The following is a 22545-nucleotide window of genomic DNA, read 5'->3' as shown; positions in this document are numbered from 1 at the left end:
CTGACGACAGAAGTGTCTCTGTCACTTGTGACACAACTTTACTAACTACAGAAGTGTCTCTCTTCTACAGCACAACTTTACTGATCACAGAATTGCCTCTCTCTTCTGCAGCACAACTTTACTGAAGTGATTTTGGTGTATAATTGTATGCAATAACTCTCTACCAAAAAGAGTACAACACTACCTCTAAGTAGAGCTGGCTCTTCTATACCAGTTGGGCCTAGCATGGCCAGATGATTAGGGAGTTCAACTCATAATCTGAAAGTCATGAGTTCAAATCCCCATCACAGGTAAAAAGTAGCCCAACAGTTGTGGGTGGGTGGTGATAACTCGCTGCCTTTCCTCTAGTCTGCTAAATTAGGGATGGCTAATGCAGATAGCACACATATAACTTTGTGTGAAATTCAAAAACAAACAAATTGTACCAATTGTTCAATCATGAGTTGTTAATATGGCATTCATATGTTGAGATGTGTTTTACTCATTTGAGATTTCTTAACATCAATATCAAGTATCTATAAAATGAACAGTTGTTAAAATAATTTTATTTTCAAAGAAACTTCTACCTGTGCAAACTTTGTGGCTCAAATTTTCCATAACATGAATTGCATTGAGATGGTCATTTTCATACTGTCTTGGTTTGAACATCAGGAGTTTTATTACTCTAGACAACTTACCTTCTTTGTCTGTCAGAGGATATAATGGTCATTTTTTGGTGGGTGTAACTTTGACCTTTTTTAAACATTGGCACAGACTTCTCTCTTACTGTGATTTCCATCCAAGAAGCAAAGATTTCTTACAGTCTTTTCCTACCACATAAATTTGTAAACAATTATTACAGTGTAGATAGAGACCTACCATGATATTTTGTTTTCCTAAGTTGTTGTTGTTTTTTTGATAGACACTTTTTTTTTGTAAATTATCATTTTCTTCTTCCTCAGCCTTGTTTTTCTCACTTCGTTATCCTGTTGCTGGCATTTTTGGTTGGAACAACCTTCTGGACCAAGTATGTTTACCTTCCTTTTATCTCATGGACCTTCAGCTGGCTCATTTCCTCCACCATTGAGTTTTTGGTGTGTTACTTTATTCTTTGTGGTCATGCACCAGATTTATCTGTCTTGGCTTCTCTGATAATCTGTTTTTCCAAAGTTCCTTCTTTTTCAATTGCTTTCTCTCATCCTCAATCATTTTCACTCCCTGTTTGTCGTTCCATTTATCTTCTCCCATCTGGTCTTCCACTGTTTTCAGGTTTAAGTGCTAACAATTTTATCAGTAACTATATTTTGGGCTGAGGAACAGTAGGAATCCATTTGGCTTGATTTGTGGATCTATGAGTTCCTTTTGCAGCCAGGTTTTGGGGGCTATATGTTTTATCATTTGTCCTTACCCTTTGTTTTTTATCTCCTCCTTTCTTTTCTTATGTTTCCATCCTTTCTTTCATCCAGGGGATCTTGTTTCCCACCAGCATCGTTTTGTGGCAGTGTTAGCTTTTTTTGTCAATGATGCTATTTAAAGCATATCTCACTCTACTATAGGATTTTTTTCCCATCTGTTTGTCACTACCCTGTACAGCAGAGATTGACATACAGTCATTGTTCTGTTATGTTTTCATGGGTTTCTCATCCTTCATCAGTTTAAATGGTGCATTTTCTCACCCTCTGGTGGTGTTTTTCTTTGTGGCTTTAGATAACAAAGATATATGTTCAAATTCACATTCTCGTCTTTCCATCATCCAGACATTACTTTCAATGATGCCTTCTTTTAGCTCCAATCCAGCAGGACTTCTCTAACCACACTTCTCCCCTTCTTTGGTAGACAGCTCATCAAGGCTGTCTAATTGAGCTGTAGAGTATTATCTCACAAACTTTCACTGTCTGGTTCACTTGGATATGCTCTTCTATTCTTATCTCAGCTGGGCTCAACCTTATCTGCTTTGTTTGTGGGCCATGGATAGTTTAGTTTCTGTAGTTCTGTCCTTTCCTTATCTTCCTGCATGAGAGGTTCTCCCACTTTTGAGGACTTGGGTTTCAATGAAACTTGTAGTCCCTTATAGCATGCTAAATTGTGTTTTTTTGTTTTGGATGCTGCACAGTCTATGAAACATCTCTGGTGACCCCTTGTCTTCCCTTATACGACTTTTCCCTTCCCTGTATGCTGATTTTACCCTGACATTCAACTGAATCAGTGTTATGGAAGGTGCTGTTCTTTTTCCTTCCTCACAGATGCTTTCCTGACAGAATGAGCCACTTGTTTCAGCTCTTTCTAGACTTCATTCCAGGAAACCTAGAGTAATGAAACCTATCAACCTTGTAGAATTCTTAGTAGTTTGTTGGAGTTTAGGTAATACTTCCAGTTTTAAAAGTCATTTGATAATGATTCACTGGTGCAACTCAACTGTGATATCCTATATCAACTGGCAGGAGGAACTTGGTCACACTCTTTCAGTCCTCTTCTGGACACATACTTTACAACTTCACTTTGTAGTACTTCATATTCCAAGTACAGTGAATCTTCTAGAATATTGAGATCTAACAAAACATTTCCTATAGAGTGGTCCCTCAATCCTCTTTGTTTTCAATGGTTTCACTCTTGTCTCGGCAATGCTGTACTTCTCCTATTCTGGTCTCCTCTTCTACATACATCAACTCCAATGGTAGATTTATTTAGTCAAGATTGGTTCATCACTTCATTTATGCTCCTCCCTATTTGTCTTCTCACGTCATGTTCTCTCTTTTGTTCATGGCACCCATCGTTTGGTCCTTCTGTTGACATCTTATTGGCTGGTTAACTAATTGTTTGCTCTGTTGAATCTTCTAAGGTCTCTTCCCTTTTCCTATGTCACTCTCACATAATAACAAAAACCCTAATAAAAATTGATAACCTTATGAATGAAACTTTGACCTCTGCAATGGAAAGTGTCATCTTTAGAGTATATCAATGTGTAGCAGTTTGTAGCAGACATTTTCTGAATATTATTAATAAACATCTTTTGTATTTACAGTTTCATAAGTTATAAACATATTTTGTTGTCAATGGTTGCAGTTTAAATGCCTACAATTCTTTCGATGGACCATGTACATTTATTCAATTAACTGAATTATGATGTCTCAGAGCTTCAAGAAATGATCTCTCTTCAATTTTCATAAAAAAATCATAATGTGGAGAGTTTACCCACAGTTTTACCTTCAAGCATTTTAGACATTTATTGTTATTTAAAAATTTTGTTGGGTTTAAAAATGGATCCAGTTCTTGCAATGGTTATTTTTAATTTATTAATTCTGCTGCCCCATGTGTGAGGGTATGGAGATAATTTAAAAGAACACTCATCTTGGTTTCAGGACAAGTTCAACTTTTGTTCAGTGTGGTTAAATGAATGTATCATGTTGGTCCATCCCCCAGAGTTGAACATAATCAGTAGAATGAAATATGAAGCTATGATTGAAGTTATTTTATAGCTTGTTGAATCTCAGCCCCAAAGAAGTAAAAATAACTTCAATCATAGCTTCATTTTTCATTCTACTGATTATGCTCAATTCTGGGGGATGGACCAACATGATACATTCATTTAACCACACTGAACAAAAGTTGAACTTTCCCTGAAACCAGGATGAGTGTTCTTTTAACTAAACTTTTGTTCACTATTAGGTATTTAAAATTTCAGAGAACAGTGACATTTGAAATTTGCAAGTTAAATATTAAGTTTAAGATGAGATTGTGTAAATGAAGTTACTTAAAAGTAATCAGAGTGAAAAAAGTGGTTTAAAATAATAATATTGTGATTTTTTCATATGTGATGTGATACTTTTTAAAACTATAATTGCTTAGTTGATGTTTCTTATTTGCATACCTTCAGGTTAGAAGAACTCATCAAAGAACGCCTACAAGCATTGGAAGATGCTCTTCTGGTCCGTCATGAACAAGTGACTCGTGTTGAAGAAACCACAGAAATGTTAGAAGAACTCCAAACGACTCTGTGTACTCTCAATCAACCAATGGGTGTCTCTGTAGAGGATTCACGTGTCTTGCTGGAGACCTGTGAAGTGGGTGATTTACAATAATCTTAAAATAATAGACAATTCTTTCACTTCTAGCCATAATGAGGTTGCAATGGCAGTAGTTTGGCTCAAATTAAAAGTTGTATTTTTGTTATTATGTGGATAATAGAAGTCTGTTTGTTTACAACTTCATTACTAAAATGTGTAAAACCCTGATGTGTGCAATTCTTATTCAGAAAAACAGCAAAATGCATTAGTGATTTTGTATGTAATATTCCTTGATTTTGTGTAAATGAATGAGGATACTTTTGTTTAGTTGTATGTGATTTTGACTCCATGTTACTAGGGTCTAAAGTTCTAACTGTTTTTAACTTATGATGTTTGAAACTTTTTAGGAAGTTTTGAAGAAACTTCAAAAAGTTGAAGAAAAAATAGACCAGCTAAAACCTCATTCTCAATTCACTGAAGAACTACAAAAACTGTTAAACCAGTACCAAGATGCAGTTAGGGCTGCAGAAGACCAGCATGCGAGAATCAAACAGTCCGTTGCACTGCGGGAACAGTATCATTCAAGTATAAGAGATATAACAGGCGTTATTAGCAAATGCACCAAGACTATCACAGTAGTGGAAGAAAGCCAGGCTGATTCTGCAGAGAAACTAAGAAAGTATCAGAATCTCCTTGACCAGATTGTGGAATGTGAAGCCAAACTGACAGCTGCTCAAGATAAAGGGGAAGTGATTGGAAGAGAAGGCTCTGTTTCTGATCGTAATTCTGTTATGGATGAGCTTCAGCAACTGAAAAGTCAGCTAAATAACTTGAAAAAGACAGTTCAGAAGATGAAGTCTGACCACGAGAACATGATGGCTGAACAAAAGAGGCTTGTAAATGACCTAGAAGATATACTTGAGCAGTTGAGAAAAGATGATGTAGCAGTGAAGACACGCCCTCTCTTAGCTCTTTATTTGCCTGCTGTAGAGGAGGACATAATAAAACATAAGGTATAACATCGGCAACTTCCATAACATTATCACATTTAAATATGTCTGTTGTCCTGGTCATTAGCCTGTAAAATCACCTCACTACCATTTATTTACCTATTATTTTATATTCTTAATACATGTGTTGTTCTAACCAGTAACATATAGTATAATCAAAATAGTAACTAATTACAGATAAGTTATTATTTATTCTTAAAGTGTATATTTGAGTAAGGAAGAATCCTATTCTAATATAACAGTAGGTAGGCAAACAGAAATGTATAAAGCAGCTTGCACAACCACCTAAATAATAAGTAATAATCCTATTCTAATATAACAGTAGGTAGGCAAACAGAAATGTATAAAGCAGCTTGCACAACCACCTAAATAATAAGTAATAATCCTATTCTAATATAACAGTGGGTAGGCAAACAGAAATGTATAAAGCAGCTTGCACAACCACCTAAATAATAAGTAATAATCCTATTCTAATATAACAGTGGGTAGGCAAACAGAAATGTATAAAGCAGCTTGCACAACCACCTAAATAATAAGTAATAATCCTATTCTAATATAACAGTAGGTAGGCAAACAGAAATGTATAAAGCAGCTTGCACAACCACCTAAATAATAAGTAATAATCCTATTCTAATATAACAGTAGGTAGGCAAACAGAAATGTATAAAGCAGCTTGCACAACCACCTAAATAATAAGTAATAATCCTATTCTAATATAACAGTAGGTAGGCAAACAGAAATGTATAAAGCAGCTTGCACAATCACCTAAATAATAAGTAATAATCCTATTCTAATATAACAGTAGGTAGGCAAACAGAAATGTATAAAGCAGCTTGCACAACCACCTAAATAATAAGTAATAATCCTATTCTAATATAACAGTAGGTAGGCAAACAGAAATGTATAAAGCAGCTTGCACAACCACCTAAATAATAAGTAATAATCCTATTCTAATATAACAGTGGGTAGGCAAACAGAAATGTATAAAGCAGCTTGCACAACCACCTAAATAATAAGTAATAATCCTATTCTAATATAACAGTAGGTAGGCAAACAGAAATGTATAAAGCAGCTTGCACAACCACCTAAATAATAAGTAATAATCCTATTCTAATATAACAGTAGGTAGGCAAACAGAAATGTATAAAGCAGCTTGCACAACCACCTAAATAATAAGTAATAATCCTATTCTAATATAACAGTAGGTAGGCAAACAGAAATGTATAAAGCAGCTTGCACAACCACCTAAATAATAAGTAATAATCCTATTCTAATATAACAGTAGGTAGGCAAACAGAAATGTATAAAGCAGCTTGCACAACCACCTAAATAATAAGTAATAATCCTATTCTAATATAACAGTAGGTAGGCAAACAGAAATGTATAAAGCAGCTTGCACAACCACCTAAATAATAAGTAATAATCCTATTCTAATATAACAGTAGGTAGGCAAACAGAAATGTATAAAGCAGCTTGCACAACCACCTAAATAATAAGTAATAATCCTATTCTAATATAACAGTGGGTAGGCAAACAGAAATGTATAAAGCAGCTTGCACAACCACCTAAATAATAAGTAATAATCCTATTCTAATATAACAGTAGGTAGGCAAACAGAAATGTATAAAGCAGCTTGCACAACCACCTAAATAATAAGTAATAATCCTATTCTAATATAACAGTAGGTAGGCAAACAGAAATGTATAAAGCAGCTTGCACAACCACCTAAATAATAAGTAATAATCCTATTCTAATATAACAGTAGGTAGGCAAACAGAAATGTATAAAGCAGCTTGCACAACCACCTAAATAATAAGTAATAATCCTATTCTAATATAACAGTAGGTAGGCAAACAGAAATGTATAAAGCAGCTTGCACAACCACCTAAATAATAAGTAATAATCCTATTCTAATATAACAGTAGGTAGGCAAACAGAAATGTATAAAGCAGCTTGCACAACCACCTAAATAATAAGTAACTACCAGTTATCATTTTTTTACTCTTAATGTGTTTGTTGTTCTTGTAAGTAGCTCATACGATCTCCCAAATAGTAACTGATGATCCAGGTTTTGTTCACTTCTATGTTAGGTTGAACTATCAGGTTTTGTTCACTTCTATGTTAGGTTGAACTATCAGGTTTTGTTCACTTCTATGTTAGGTTGAACTATCAGGTTTTGTTCACTTCTCTGTTAGGTTGAAGTATCCAGGTGTTTCTCACTTCTGTGTTAGGTTGAAGTATCCAGGTGTTTCTCACTTCTGTGTTAGGTTGAAGTATCCAGGTGTTCCTCACTTCTGTGTCAGGTTGAAGTATCCAGGTGTTTCTCACTTCTGTGTTAGGTTGAAGTATCCAGGTGTTCCTCACTCTGTGTCAGGTTGAAGTATCCAGGTGTTGCTCACTTCTGTGTTAGGTTGAAGTATCCAGGTGTTCCTCACTTCTGTGTCAGGTTGAAGTATCCAGGTGTTGCTCACTTCTGTGTTAGGTTGAAGTATCCAGGTGTTCCTCACTTCTGTGTCAGGTTGAAGTATCCAGGTGTTGCTCACTTCTGTGTCAGGTTGAAGTATCCAGGTGTTGCTCACTTCTGTGTTAGGTTGAAGTATTCAGATGTTGCTCACTTCTGTGTTAGGTTGAAGTGTTCAGGTTTTGTTCACTTCTGTGTTAGCTTGAAGTGTTCAGGTTTTGTTTACTTCTGTGTTAGCTTCAATTATCCAGGTTTTACCAACTTCTGTGTTAGCTTGAAGTGTTCAGGTTTTGTTAACTTCTGTGTTAGGTTGAAGTATCCAGGTTTTACCAACTTTCATGTTAGGTTAAAGTATCCAGATTTTACCAACTTTTATGCTAAATTGTTTATGTTATTAGTGAGTTAGATGTAGAATGTTATTGTTTGGTGATCTACAGCGTGATGGGCTATTGAATGGTATCACACTCTTGTATGTCATTTATGGTCTTTCCATTCTAACTTTTGTTGTATTTTGGTTTTCTGATATATTGAAATCCATAATGACAAAGAATGTTCTTAGTGATGTCTCTGCTGCCTACTGGGTCTATACGTAACTTGGTCTAGGTGTATTGCAATATAATTGTTTTTCATTTTGTTAACTTAGGGTTACATGGTCATGTTATTTTCTCTATGTTTAGTCTTGGTTTTTGTGTTCTTCATCACATGCTCAGGGTATCCATTGTCAAGGATGGTTGTAATGATATGATTAATATGTTTTTCATGTTTATTCTTGGTTCTGTCAAGGATGGTTGTAATGATATGATTAATATGTTTTTCATGTTTATTCTTGGTTCTGTCAAGGATGGTTGTAATGATATGATTAATATGTTTTTCATGTTTATTCTTGGTTCTGTCAAGGATGGTTGTAATGATATGATTAATATGTTTTTCATGTTTATTCTTGGTTCTGTCAAGGATGGTTGCAGTGATGCATTTTTCTCCTTGGATAAATGGTAATAATGAGTAGATTAACATGTCTGAAAAAAAACTTGAGCAGATTTGAACAGATTCCCTCTTTGAGACATTAAAGACCCATGGAATAAGGCTTAGATAATATTTAATGTACCAAACCCCTGACACGCTGCAAATACTCAGGTTGAAACTCACAAGTAATAGACCCAACTGACAATCTTCATGCACTTCTTTATAATTCCAATTAACAACATGAAAATAAATACAACCACAAACAACTAAAAGGCCTAGGTGTGGTCTCACCTTATATTACCAGTCTTGAGTAACCTCTCTGTGGAACATTTTTTATCTAAACAAGCTTTGTTAATACATCAAAAATTAAAATTAAGATGTTAATTATTTTAATTTACCAGGCTTACTTATAAGGATTAGGTTTCATCAGTCATGTTCTTTTGCATGTTATATTTTTAGCTGTAAACATGATAATATCCCAGGGCATTCACCCAGTTTTAATGTACTTAGGTTAGTCCTAAATTCACATACTAAATTAACAACACAAAATACTCTTTATGATAAAAAACATGAAAAATTACAAAATAAATATATTAGATGTATGAAAAAAATAAATGAAATAATAAAATGTAAGTTACTTGATTAAAAAAATAACTGCTTTAATACCCAAAATGTGGGTTGGATGTATTTTAACAAACAGATATAAAGAAATCATACAACTCACCATAGAAACAGAATAAATTACTAATCTTCTGTTCCTAGACATAATGGCTACCAAGATACATAACTCATACACCACAGTAGTACTTTGGAGTATAGGTCAGCAGTGATAACATGTAGATCATTGACTGCCTATTTAAAAACAGAATTAACATGATTTATAACATCTAACATGCTAAGAATGTTGGTGTAAAATATGTTTATATAAACACTTTGACAATGGATGCTTTCGTACTCAATACAGAAGAAAATGAAGGAAACAGACATTAAGAACAAGTGGGAAAGATATTGTAGACACAAACACACATCTCTCTCTTTAGAAACATACAGAATACACGTAAACAGTTAAAAGTCACAACACAATTTAGTCAAAGGTACTTCATGCCAAACCATGAAATGAAGGCAACAACAGGTAATATATTTTATAATAATTATTAGATGAGTTTGAAGAAGTAGTGTTTTTATAAAGTATATTTAGTACAGGTAATATATTTTATAATAATTATTAGATGAGTTTGAAGAAGTAGTGTTTTTATCAGATGAAGTAGAAGTAGTGTTTTATAAAGTATATTTAGTACAGGTAATATATTTTATAATAATTATTAGATGAGTTTGAAGAAGTATATTTAGTGTAATATATTTTATAATAATTTTTATAAAGTATATTTAGTACAGGTAATATATTTTATAATAATTATTAGGTGAGTTTGAAGAAGTAGTGTTTTTATAAAGTATATTTAGTACAGGTAATATATTTTATAATAATTATTAGATGAGTTTGAAGAAGTAGTGTTTTTATAAAGTATATTTAGTACAGGTAATATATTTTATAATAATTATTAGATGAGTTTGAAGAAGTAGTGTTTTTATAAAGTATATTTAGTACAGGTAATATATTTTATAATAATTATTAGATGAGTTTGAAGAAGTAGTGTTTTTATAAAGTATATTTAGTACAGGTAATATATTTTATAATAATTATTAGATGAGTTTGAAGAAGTAGTGTTTTTATAAAGTATATTTAGTACAGGTAATATATTTTATAATAATTATTAGATGAGTTTGAAGAAGTAGTGTTTTTATAAAGTATATTTAGTACAGGTAATATATTTTATAATAATTATTAGATGAGTTTGAAGAAGTAGTGTTTTTATAAAGTATATTTAGTACAGGTAATATATTTTATAATAATTATTAGATGAGTTTGAAGGAGTGTTTTTATAAAGTATATTTAGTACAGGTAATATATTTTATAATAATTATTAGATGAGTTTGAAGAAGGTAGTGTTTTTATAAAGTATATTTAGTACAGGTAATATATTTTATAATAATTATTAGATGAGTTTGAAGAAGTAGTGTTTTTATAAAGTATATTTAGTACAGGTAATATATTTTATAATAATTATTATTGAAGAATGAGTATATTTTACAGGATTAGATGAGTTTGAAGAAGTAGTGTTTTTATAAAGTATATTTAGTACAGGTAATATATTTTATAATAATTATTAGATGAGTTTGAAGAAGTAGTGTTTTTTATAAAGTATATTTAGTACAGGTAATATATTTTATAATAATTATTAGATGATGAGTTTAAAGTATAAGAAGTAATATATTTTATAATAATTATTAGTGTTTGAAGAAGTAGTTTTTATAAAGTATATTTAGTACAGGTAATATATTTTATAATAATTATTAGATGAGTTTGAAGAAGTAGTGTTTTTATAAAGTATATTTAGTACAGGTAATATATTTTATAATAATTATTAGATGAGTTTGAAGAAGAAGTGTTTTTATAAAGTATATTTAGTACAGGTAATATATTTTATAATAATTATTAGATGAGTTTGAAGAAGTAGTGTTTTTATAAAGTATATTTAGTACAGGTAATATATTTTATAATAATTATTAGATGAGTTTGAAGAAGTAGTGTTTTTTATAAAGTATATTTAGTACAGGTAATATATTTTATAATAATTATTAGATGAGTTTGAAGAAGTAGTGTTTTTATAAAGTATATTTAGTACAGGTAATATATTTTATAATAATTATTAGATGAGTTTGAAGAAGTAGTGTTTTTTATAAAGTATATTTAGTACAGGTAATATATTTTATAATAATTATTAGATGAGTTTGAAGAAGTAGTGTTTTTTATAAAGTATATTTAGTACAGGTAATATATTTTATAATAATTATTAGATGAGTTTGAAGAAGTAGTGTTTTTTATAAAGTATATTTAGTACAGGTAATATATTTTATAATAATTATTAGATGAGTTTGAAGAAGTAGTGTTTTTATAAAGTATATTTAGTACAGGTAATATATTTTATAATATATTATTAGGTGAGTTTGAAGAAGTAGTGTTTTTATAAAGTATATTTAGTACAGGTAATATATTTTATAATAATTATTAGATGAGTTTGAAGGAGTGTTTTTATAAAGTATATTTAGTACAGGTAATATATTTTATAATAATTATTAGATGAGTTTGAAGAAGTAGTGTTTTTATAAAGTATATTTAGTACAGGTAATATATTTTATAATAATTATTAGATGAGTTTGAAGAAGTAGTGTTTTTATAAAGTATATTTAGTACAGGTAATATATTTTATAATAATTATTAGATGAGTTTGAAGAAGTAGTGTTTTTATAAAGTATATTTAGTACAGGTAATATATTTTATAATAATTATTAGATGAGTTTGAAGAAGTAGTGTTTTTTATAAAGTATATTTAGTACAGGTAATATATTTTATAATATTATAGATATTAGATGAGTTTACAGGAAGAAGTTTGAAGAAGTGTTTTTATAAAGTATATTTAGTACAGGTAATATATTTTATAATAATTATTAGGTAATATTAGTACAGGTTATAATAATAATTATTAGATGAGTTTGAAGAAGTAGTGTTTTTATAAAGTATATTTAGTACAGGTAATATATTTTATAATAATTATTAGATGAGTTTGAAGAAGAAGTGTTTTTATAAAGTATATTTAGTACAGGTAATATATTTTATAATAATTATTAGATGAGTTTGAAGAAGTAGTGTTTTTATAAAGTATATTTAGTACAGGTAATATATTTTATAATAATTATTAAATGAGTTTGAAGGAGTGTTTTTATAAAGTATATTTAGTACAGGTAATATATTTTATAATAATTATTAGATGAGCTTGAAGAAGTAGTGTTTTTATAAAGTATATTTAGTACAGGTAATATATTTTATAATAATTATTAGATGAGTTTGAAGGAGTGTTTTTATAAAGTATATTTAGTACAGGTAATATATTTTATAATAATTATTAGATGAGTTTGAAGAAGTAGTGTTTTTATAAAGTATATTTAGTACAGGTAATATATTTTATAATAATTATTAGATGAGTTTGAAGAAGGAGTGTTTTATATAAAGTATATTTAGTACAGGTAATATATTTTATAATAATTATTAGATGAGTTTGAAGAAGTAGTGTTTTTATAAAGTATATTTAGTACAGGTAATATATTTTATAATAATTATTAGATGAGTTTGAAGAAGTAGTGTTTTTATAAAGTATATTTAGTACAGGTAATATATTTTATAATAATTATTAGATGAGTTTGAAGAAGTAGTGTTTTTATAAAGTATATTTAGTACAGGTAATATATTTTATAATAATTATTAGATGAGTTTGAAGAAGTAGTGTTTTTTATAAAGTATATTTAGTACAGGTAATATATTTTATAATAATTATTAGATGAGTTTGAAGAAGTAGTGTTTTTATAAAGTATATTTAGTACAGGTAATATATTTTATAATAATTATTAGATGAGTTTGAAGAAGTAGTGTTTTTATAAAGTATATTTAGTACAGGTAATATATTTTATAATAATTATTAGATGAGTTTGAAGAAGTAGTGTTTTTATAAAGTATATTTAGTACAGGTAATATATTTTATAATAATTATTAGATGAGTTTGAAGAAGTAGTGTTTTTTATAAAGTATATTTAGTACAGGTAATATATTTTATAATAATTATTAGATGAGTTTGAAGAAGTAGTGTTTTTTATAAAGTATATTTAGTACAGGTAATATATTTTATAATAATTATTAGGTGAGTTTGAAGAAGTAGTGTTTTATAAAGTTTATTTAGTACAGGTAATATATTTTATAATAATTATTAGATGAGTTTGAAGTAGTGTTTTTATAAAGTATATTTAGTACAGGTAATATATTTTATAATAATTATTAGATGAGTTTGAAGAAGTAGTGTTTTTTATAAAGTATATTTAGTACAGGTAATATATTTTATAATAATTATTAGATGAGTTTGAAGAAGATAAAGTATATTTAGAGTTTGAAGAAGGTAATATATTTTATAATAATTATTAGTGAGTGTTTTTATAAAGTATATTTAGTACAGGTAATATATTTTATAATAATTATTAGATGAGTTTGAAGAAGTAGTGTTTTTATAAAGTATATTTAGTACAGGTAATATATTTTATAATAATTATTAGATGAGTTTGAAGAAGTAGTGTTTTTATAAAGTATATTTAGTACAGGTAATATATTTTATAATAATTATTAGATGAGTTTGAAGAAGTAGTGTTTTTTATAAAGTATATTTAGTACAGGTAATATATTTTATAATAATTATTAGATGAGTTTGAAGAAGTAGTGTTTTTATAAAGTATATTTAGTACAGGTAATATATTTTATAATAATTATTAGATGAGTTTGAAGAAGTAGTGTTTTTATAAAGTATATTTAGTACAGGTAATATATTTTATAATAATTATTAGATGAGTTTGAAGAAGTAGTGTTTTTATAAAGTATATTTAGTACAGGTAATATATTTTATAATAATTATTAGATGAGTTTGAAGAAGTAGTGTTTTTTATAAAGTATATTTAGTACAGGTAATATATTTTATAATAATTATTAGATGAGTTTGAAGAAGTAGTGTTTTTATAAAGTATATTTAGTACAGGTAATATATTTTATAATAATTATTAGATGAGTTTGAAGAAGTAGTGTTTTTATAAAGTATATTTAGTACAGGTAATATATTTTATAATAATTATTAGATGAGTTTGAAGAAGTAGTGTTTTTATAAAGTATATTTAGTACAGGTAATATATTTTATAATAATTATTAGATGAGTTTGAAGAAGTAGTGTTTTTATAAAGTATATTTAGTACAGGTAATATATTTTATAATAATTATTAGATGAGTTTGAAGAAGTAGTGTTTTTATAAAGTATATTTAGTACAGGTAATATATTTTATAATAATTATTAGATGAGTTTGAAGAAGTAGTGTGTTTTATAAAGTATATTTAGTACAGGTAATATATTTTATAATAATTATTAGATGAGTTTGAAGAAGTAGTGTGTTTTTATAAAGTATATTTAGTACAGGTAATATATTTTATAATAATTATTAGATGAGTTTGAAGAAGTAGTGTTTTTATAAAGTATATTTAGTACAGGTAATATATTTTATAATAATTATTAGATGAGTTTGAAGAAGTAGTGTTTTTATAAAGTATATTTAGTACAGGTAATATATTTTATAATAATTATTAGATGAGTTTGAAGAAGTAGAGTGTTTTTATAAAGTATATTTAGTACAGGTAATATATTTTATAATAATTATTAGATGAGTTTGAAGAAGTGTTTTTATAAAGTATATTTAGTACAGTGTTTTTATAAAGTATATTTAGTACAGGTAATATATTTTATAATAATTATTAGATGAGTTTGAAGAAGTAGTGTTTTTATAAAGTATATTTAGTACAGGTAATATATTTTATAATAATTATTAGATGAGTTTGAAGAAGAAGTGTTTTTATAAAGTATATTTAGTACAGGTAATATATTTTATAATAATTATTAGATGAGTTTGAAGAAGTAGTGTTTTTTATAAAGTATATTTAGTACAGGTAATATATTTTATAATAATTATTAGATGAGTTTGAAGAAGTAGTGTTTTTATAAAGTATATTTAGTACAGGTAATATATTTTATAATAATTATTAGATGAGTTTGAAGAAGTAGTTTTTTATAAAGTATATTTAGTACAGGTAATATATTTTATAATAATTATTAGATGAGTTTGAAGAAGTAGTGTTTTTATAAAGTATATTTAGTACAGGTAATATATTTTATAATAATTATTAGATGAGTTTGAAGAAGTAGTGTTTTTATAAAGTATATTTAGTACAGGTAATATATTTTATAATAATTATTAGATGAGTTTGAAGAAGTAGTGTTTTTATAAAGTATATTTAGTACAGGTAATATATTTTATAATAATTATTAGATGAGTTTGAAGAAGTAGTGTTTTTATAAAGTATATTTAGTACAGGTAATATATTTTATAATAATTATTAGATGAGTTTGAAGAAGTAGTGTTTTTTATAAAGTATATTTAGTACAGGTAATATATTTTATAATAATTATTAGATGAGTTTGAAGAAGTAGTGTTTTTATAAAGTATATTTAGTACAGGTAATATATTTTATAATAATTATTAGATGAGTTTGAAGAAGTAGTGTTTTTTATAAAGTATATTTAGTACAGGTAATATATTTTATAATAATTATTAGATGAGTTTGAAGAAGTAGTGTTTTTATAAAGTATATTTAGTACAGGTAATATATTTTATAATAATTATTAGATGAGTTTGAAGAAGTAGTGTTTTTATAAAGTATATTTAGTACAGGTAATATATTTTATAATAATTATTAGATGAGTTTGAAGAAGTAGTGTTTTTTATAAAGTATATTTAGTACAGGTAATATATTTTATAATAATTATTAGATGAGTTTGAAGAAGTAGTGTTTTTTATAAAGTATATTTAGTACAGGTAATATATTTTATAATAATTATTAGGTGAGTTTGAAGAAGTAGTGTTTTTATAAAGTATATTTAGTACAGGTAATATATTTTATAATAATTATTAGATGAGTTTGAAGAAGTATATTTAGTGTAATATATTTTTATAAAGTATATTTAGTACAGGTAATATATTTTATAATAATTATTAGATGAGTTTGAAGAAGGAGTGTTTTATAAAGTATATTTAGTACAGGTAATATATTTTATAATAATTATTAGATGAGTTTGAAGAAGTAGTGTTTTTATAAAGTATATTTAGTACAGGTAATATATTTTATAATAATTATTAGATGAGTTTGAAGAAGTAGTGTTTTTATAAAGTATATTTAGTACAGGTAATATATTTTATAATAATTATTAGATGAGTTTGAAGAAGTAGTGTTTTTTATAAAGTATATTTAGTACAGGTAATATATTTTATAATAATTATTAGATGAGTTTGAAGAAGTAGTGTTTTTATAAAGTATATTTAGTACAGGTAATATATTTTATAATAATTATTAGATGAGTTTGAAGAAGTAGTGTTTTTATAAAGTATATTTAGTACAGGTAATATATTTTATAATAATTATTAGATGAGTTTGAAGAAGTAGTGTTTTTATAAAGTATATTTAGTACAGGTAATATATTTTATAATAATTATTAGATGAGTTTGAAGAAGTAGTGTTTTTATAAAGTATATTTAGTACAGGTAATATATTTTATAATAATTATTAGATGAGTTTGAAGAAGTAGTGTTTTTATAAAGTATATTTAGTACAGGTAATATATTTTATAATAATTATTAGATGAGTTTGAAGAAGTAGTGTTTTTATAAAGTATATTTAGTACAGGTAATATATTTTATAATAATTATTAGATGAGTTTGAAGAAGTAGTGTTTTTATAAAGTATATTTAGTACAGGTAATATATTTTATAATAATTATTAGATGAGTTTGAAGAAGTAGTGTTTTTATAAAGTATATTTAGTACAGGTAATATATTTTATAATAATTATTAGATGAGTTTGAAGAAGTAGTGTTTTTATAAAGTATATTTAGTACAGGTAATATATTTTATAATAATTATTAGATGAGTTTGAAGAAGAAGTGTTTTTATAAAGTATATTTAGTACAGGTAATATATTTTATAATAATTATTAGATGAGTTTGAAGAAGTAGTGTTTTTATAAAGTATATTTAGTACAGGTAATATATTTTATAATAATTATTAGATGAGTTTGAAGAAGTAGTGTTTTTTATAAAGTATATTTAGTACAGGTAATATATTTTATAATAATTATTAGATGAGTTTGAAGAAGTAGTGTTTTTATAAAGTATATTTAGTACAGGTAATATATTTTATAATAATTATTAGATGAGTTTGAAGAAGTAGTGTTTTTATAAAGTATATTTAGTACAGGTAATATATTTTATAATAATTATTAGATGAGTTTGAAGAAGTAGTGTTTTTATAAAGTATATTTAGTACAGGTAATATATTTTATAATAATTATTAGATGAGTTTGAAGAAGTAGTGTTTTTATAAAGTATATTTAGTACAGGTAATATATTTTATAATAATTATTAGATGAGTTTGAAGAAGTAGTGTTTTTATAAAGTATATTTAGTACAGGTAATATATTTTATAATAATTATTAGATGAGTTTGAAGAAGTAGTGTTTTTATAAAGTATATTTAGTACAGGTAATATATTTTATAATTATTATTAGATGAGTTTGAAGAAGTAGTGTTTTTTATAAAGTATATTTAGTACAGGTAATATATTTTATAATAATTATTAGATGATGAAGTTTGTAATATTTTTATAAAGTATATTTAGTACAGGTAATATATTTTATAATAATTATTAGTGAGTTTGATAAGTAGTGTTTTTATAAAGTATATTTAGTACAGGTAATATATTTTATAATAATTATTAGATGAGTTTGAAGAAGTTTGAAGAAGTGTTTTTATAAAGTATATTTAGTACAGGTAATATATTTTATAATAATTATTAGATGAGTTTGAAGAAGTAGTGTTTTTATAAAGTATATTTAGTACAGGTAATATATTTTATAATAATTATTAGATGAGTTTGAAGAAGTAGTGTTTTTATAAAGTATATTTAGTACAGGTAATATATTTTATAATAATTATTAGATGAGTTTGAAGAAGTAGTGTTTTTATAAAGTATATTTAGTACAGGTAATATATTTTATAATAATTATTAGATGAGTTTGAAGAAGTAGTGTTTTTATAAAGTATATTTAGTACAGGTAATATATTTTATAATAATTATTAGATGAGTTTGAAGAAGTAGTGTTTTTATAAAGTATATTTAGTACAGGTAATATATTTTATAATAATTATTAGATGAGTTTGAAGAAGTAGTGTTTTTATAAAGTATATTTAGTACAGGTAATATATTTTATAATAATTATTAGATGAGTTTGAAGAAGTAGTGTTTTTATAAAGTATATTTAGTACAGGTAATATATTTTATAATAATTATTAGATGAGTTTGAAGAAGTAGTGTTTTTATAAAGTATATTTAGTACAGGTAATATATTTTATAATAATTATTAGATGAGTTTGAAGAAGTAGTGTTTTTATAAAGGTAATATATTTTATAATAATTATTAGATGAGTTTGAAGAAGTAGTGTTTTTATAAAGTATATTTAGTACAGGTAATATATTTTATAATAATTATTAGATGAGTTTGAAGAAGGTTTTTATAAAGTATATTTAGTACAGGTAATATATTTTATAATAATTATTAGATGAGTTTGAAGAAGTAGTGTTTTTTATAAAGTATATTTAGTACAGGTAATATATTTTATAATAATTATTAGATGAGTTTGAAGAAGTAGTGTTTTTATAAAGTATATTTAGTACAGGTAATATATTTTATAATAATTATTATTAGATGAGTTTGAAGAAGATGAGTGTGTTTTTTATAAAGTATATTTAGTACAGGTAATATATTTTATAATAATTATTAGATGAGTTTGAAGAAGTAGTGTTTTTATAAAGTATATTTAGTACAGGTAATATATTTTATAATAATTATTAGATGAGTTTGAAGAAGTAGTGTTTTTATAAAGTATATTTAGTACAGGTAATATATTTTATAATAATTATTAGATGAGTTTGAAGAAGTAGTGTTTTTTATAAAGTATATTTAGTACAGGTAATATATTTTATAATAATTATTAGATGAGTTTGAAGAAGTAGTGTTTTTTATAAAGTATATTTAGTACAGGTAATATATTTTATAATAATTATTAGATGAGTTTGAAGAAGAAGTAGTGTTTTTATAAAGTATATTTAGTACAGGTAATATATTTTATAATAATTATTAGATGAGTTTGAAGAAGTAGTGTTTTTATAAAGTATATTTAGTACAGGTAATATATTTTATAATAATTATTAGATGAGTTTGAAGAAGTAGTGTTTTTATAAAGTATATTTAGTACAGGTAATATATTTTATAATAATTATTAGATGAGTTTGAAGAAGTAGTGTTTTTTATAAAGTATATTTAGTACAGGTAATATATTTTATAATAATTATTAGATGAGTTTGAAGAAGTAGTGTTTTTATAAAGTATATTTAGTACAGGTAATATATTTTATAATAATTATTAGATGAGTTTGAAGAAGTAGTGTTTTTTATAAAGTATATTTAGTACAGGTAATATATTTTATAATAATATTATTAGATGAGTTTGAAGATGAGTTTGAAGAAGTAGTGTTTTTATAAAGTATATTTAGTACAGGTAATATATTTTATAATAATTATTAGATGAGTTTGAAGAAGTAGTGTTTTTATAAAGTATATTTAGTACAGGTAATATATTTTATAATAATTATTAGATGAGTTTGAAGAAGTAGTGTTTTTATAAAGTATATTTAGTACAGGTAATATATTTTATAATAATTATTAGATGAGTTTGAAGAAGTAGTGTTTTTATAAAGTATATTTAGTACAGGTAATATATTTTATAATAATTATTAGATGAGTTTGAAGAAGTAGTGTTTTTATAAAGTATATTTAGTACAGGTAATATATTTTATAGTGTTTTTATAAATATTTAGTACATTATTAGATGAGTTTGAAGAAGTAGTGTTTTTATAAAGTATATTTAGTACAGGTAATATATTTTATAATAATTATTAGATGAGTTTGAAGAAGTAGTGTTTTTATAAAGTATATTTAGTACAGGTAATATATTTTATAATAATTATTAGATGAGTTTGAAGAAGTAGTGTTTTTATAAAGTATATTTAGTACAGGTAATATATTTTATAATAATTATTAGATGAGTTTGAAGAAGTAGTGTTTTTATAAAGTATATTTAGTACAGGTAATATATTTTATAATAATTATTAGATGAGTTTGAAGAAGGAGTGTTTTTTATAAAGTATATTTAGTACAGGTAATATATTTTATAATAATTATTAGATGAGTTTGAAGAAGTAGTGTTTTTTATAAAGTATATTTAGTACAGGTAATATATTTTATAATAATTATTAGATGAGTTTGAAGGAGTGTTTTTATAAAGTATATTTAGTACAGGTAATATATTTTATAATAATTATTAGGTGAGTTTGAAGAAGTAGTGTTTTTATAAAGTATATTTAGTACAGGTAATATATTTTATAATAATTATTAGATGAGTTTGAAGAAGTAGTGTTTTTATAAAGTATATTTAGTACAGGTAATATATTTTATAATAATTATTAGATGAGTTTGAAGAAGTAGTGTTTTTATAAAGTATATTTAGTACAGGTAATATATTTTATAATAATTATTAGATGAGTTTGAAGAAAGTGTTTTTATAAAGTATATTTAGTACAGGTAATATATTTTATAATAATTATTAGATGAGTTTGAAGAAGTGAGTGTTTTTTATAAAGTATATTTAGTACAGGTAATATATTTTATAATAATTATTAGATGAGTTTGAAGAAGTAGTGTTTTTATAAAGTATATTTAGTACAGGTAATATATTTTATAATAATTATTAGATGAGTTTGAAGAAGTAGTGTTTTTATAAAGTATATTTAGTACAGGTAATATATTTTATAATAATTATTAGATGAGTTTGAAGAAGTAGTGTTTTTATAAAGTATATTTAGTACAGGTAATATATTTTATAATAATTATTAGATGAGTTTGAAGAAGTAGTGTTTTTATAAAGTATATTTAGTACAGGTAATATATTTTATAATAATTATTAGATGAGTTTGAAGAAGTAGTGTTTTTATAAAGTATATTTAGTACAGGTAATATATTTTATAATAATTATTAGATGAGTTTGAAGAAGTAGTGTTTTTTATAAAGTATATTTAGTACAGGTAATATATTTTATAATAATTATTAGATGAGTTTGAAGAAGTAGTGTTTTTATAAAGTATATTTAGTACAGGTAATATATTTTATAATAATTATTAGATGAGTTTGAAGAAGAAGTAGTGTTTTTTATAAAGTATATTTAGTACAGGTAATATATTTTATAATAATTATTAGATGAGTTTGAAGAAGTAGTGTTTTTATAAAGTATATTTAGTACAGGTAATATATTTTATAATAATTATTAGATGAGTTTGAAGAAGTAGTGTGTTTTTATAAAGTATATTTAGTACAGGTAATATATTTTATAATAATTATTAGATGAGTTTGAAGAAGTAGTGTTTTTATAAAGTATATTTAGTACAGGTAATATATTTTATAATAATTATTAGATGAGTTTGAAGAAGGAGTGTTTTTATAAAGTATATTTAGTACAGGTAATATATTTTATAATAATTATTAGATGAGTTTGAAGAAGTAGTGTTTTTATAAAGTATATTTAGTACAGGTAATATATTTTATAATAATTATTAGATGAGTTTGAAGAAGTAGTGTTTTTATAAAGTATATTTAGTACAGGTAATATATTTTATAATAATTATTAGATGAGTTTGAAGAAGTAGTGTTTTTATAAAGTATATTTAGTACAGGTAATATATTTTATAATAATTATTAGATGAGTTTGAAGAAGTAGTGTTTTTATAAAGTATATTTAGTACAGGTAATATATTTTATAATAATTATTAGATGAGTTTGAAGAAGTAGTGTTTTTTATAAAGTATATTTAGTACAGGTAATATATTTTATAATAATTATTAGATGAGTTTGAAGAAGTAGTGTTTTTATAAAGTATATTTAGTACAGGTAATATATTTTATAATAATTATTAGATGAGTTTGAAGAAGTAGTGTTTTTATAAAGTATATTTAGTACAGGTAATATATTTTATAATAATTATTAGATGAGTTTGAAGAAGTAGTGTTTTTATAAAGTATATTTAGTACAGGTAATATATTTTATAATAATTATTAGATGAGTTTGAAGAAGGTAGTGTTTTTATAAAGTATATTTAGTACAGGTAATATATTTTATAATAATTATTAGATGAGTTTGAAGAAGTAGTGTTTTTATAAAGTATATTTAGTACAGGTAATATATTTTATAATAATTATTAGATGAGTTTGAAGAA

The 22545-nt window shown here is 25.2% G+C and overlaps 1 protein-coding gene across 1 annotated transcript in view; it reads left to right on the top strand.

Moving 5' to 3' along the window:
* LOC143227571 (muscle-specific protein 300 kDa-like) overlaps positions 1–22545 on the top strand; it is a 314242-nt gene that overhangs the window by 236519 nt on the left and 55178 nt on the right. Inside the window, 3 exon segments of the mRNA XM_076459000.1 lie at positions 3854–4040; positions 4391–4996; positions 7333–7619. Coding sequence (XP_076315115.1) covers positions 3854–4040; positions 4391–4996; positions 7333–7619 — 1080 coding nt within the window.

Source organism: Tachypleus tridentatus, chromosome 9, assembly GCF_004210375.1.
Source record: "Tachypleus tridentatus isolate NWPU-2018 chromosome 9, ASM421037v1, whole genome shotgun sequence".
Lineage (NCBI taxonomy): Eukaryota > Metazoa > Arthropoda > Merostomata > Xiphosura > Limulidae > Tachypleus > Tachypleus tridentatus.
Note: the sequence above shows the minus strand (reverse complement) of the source record. Positions and strands in the feature narration are given on the sequence as shown.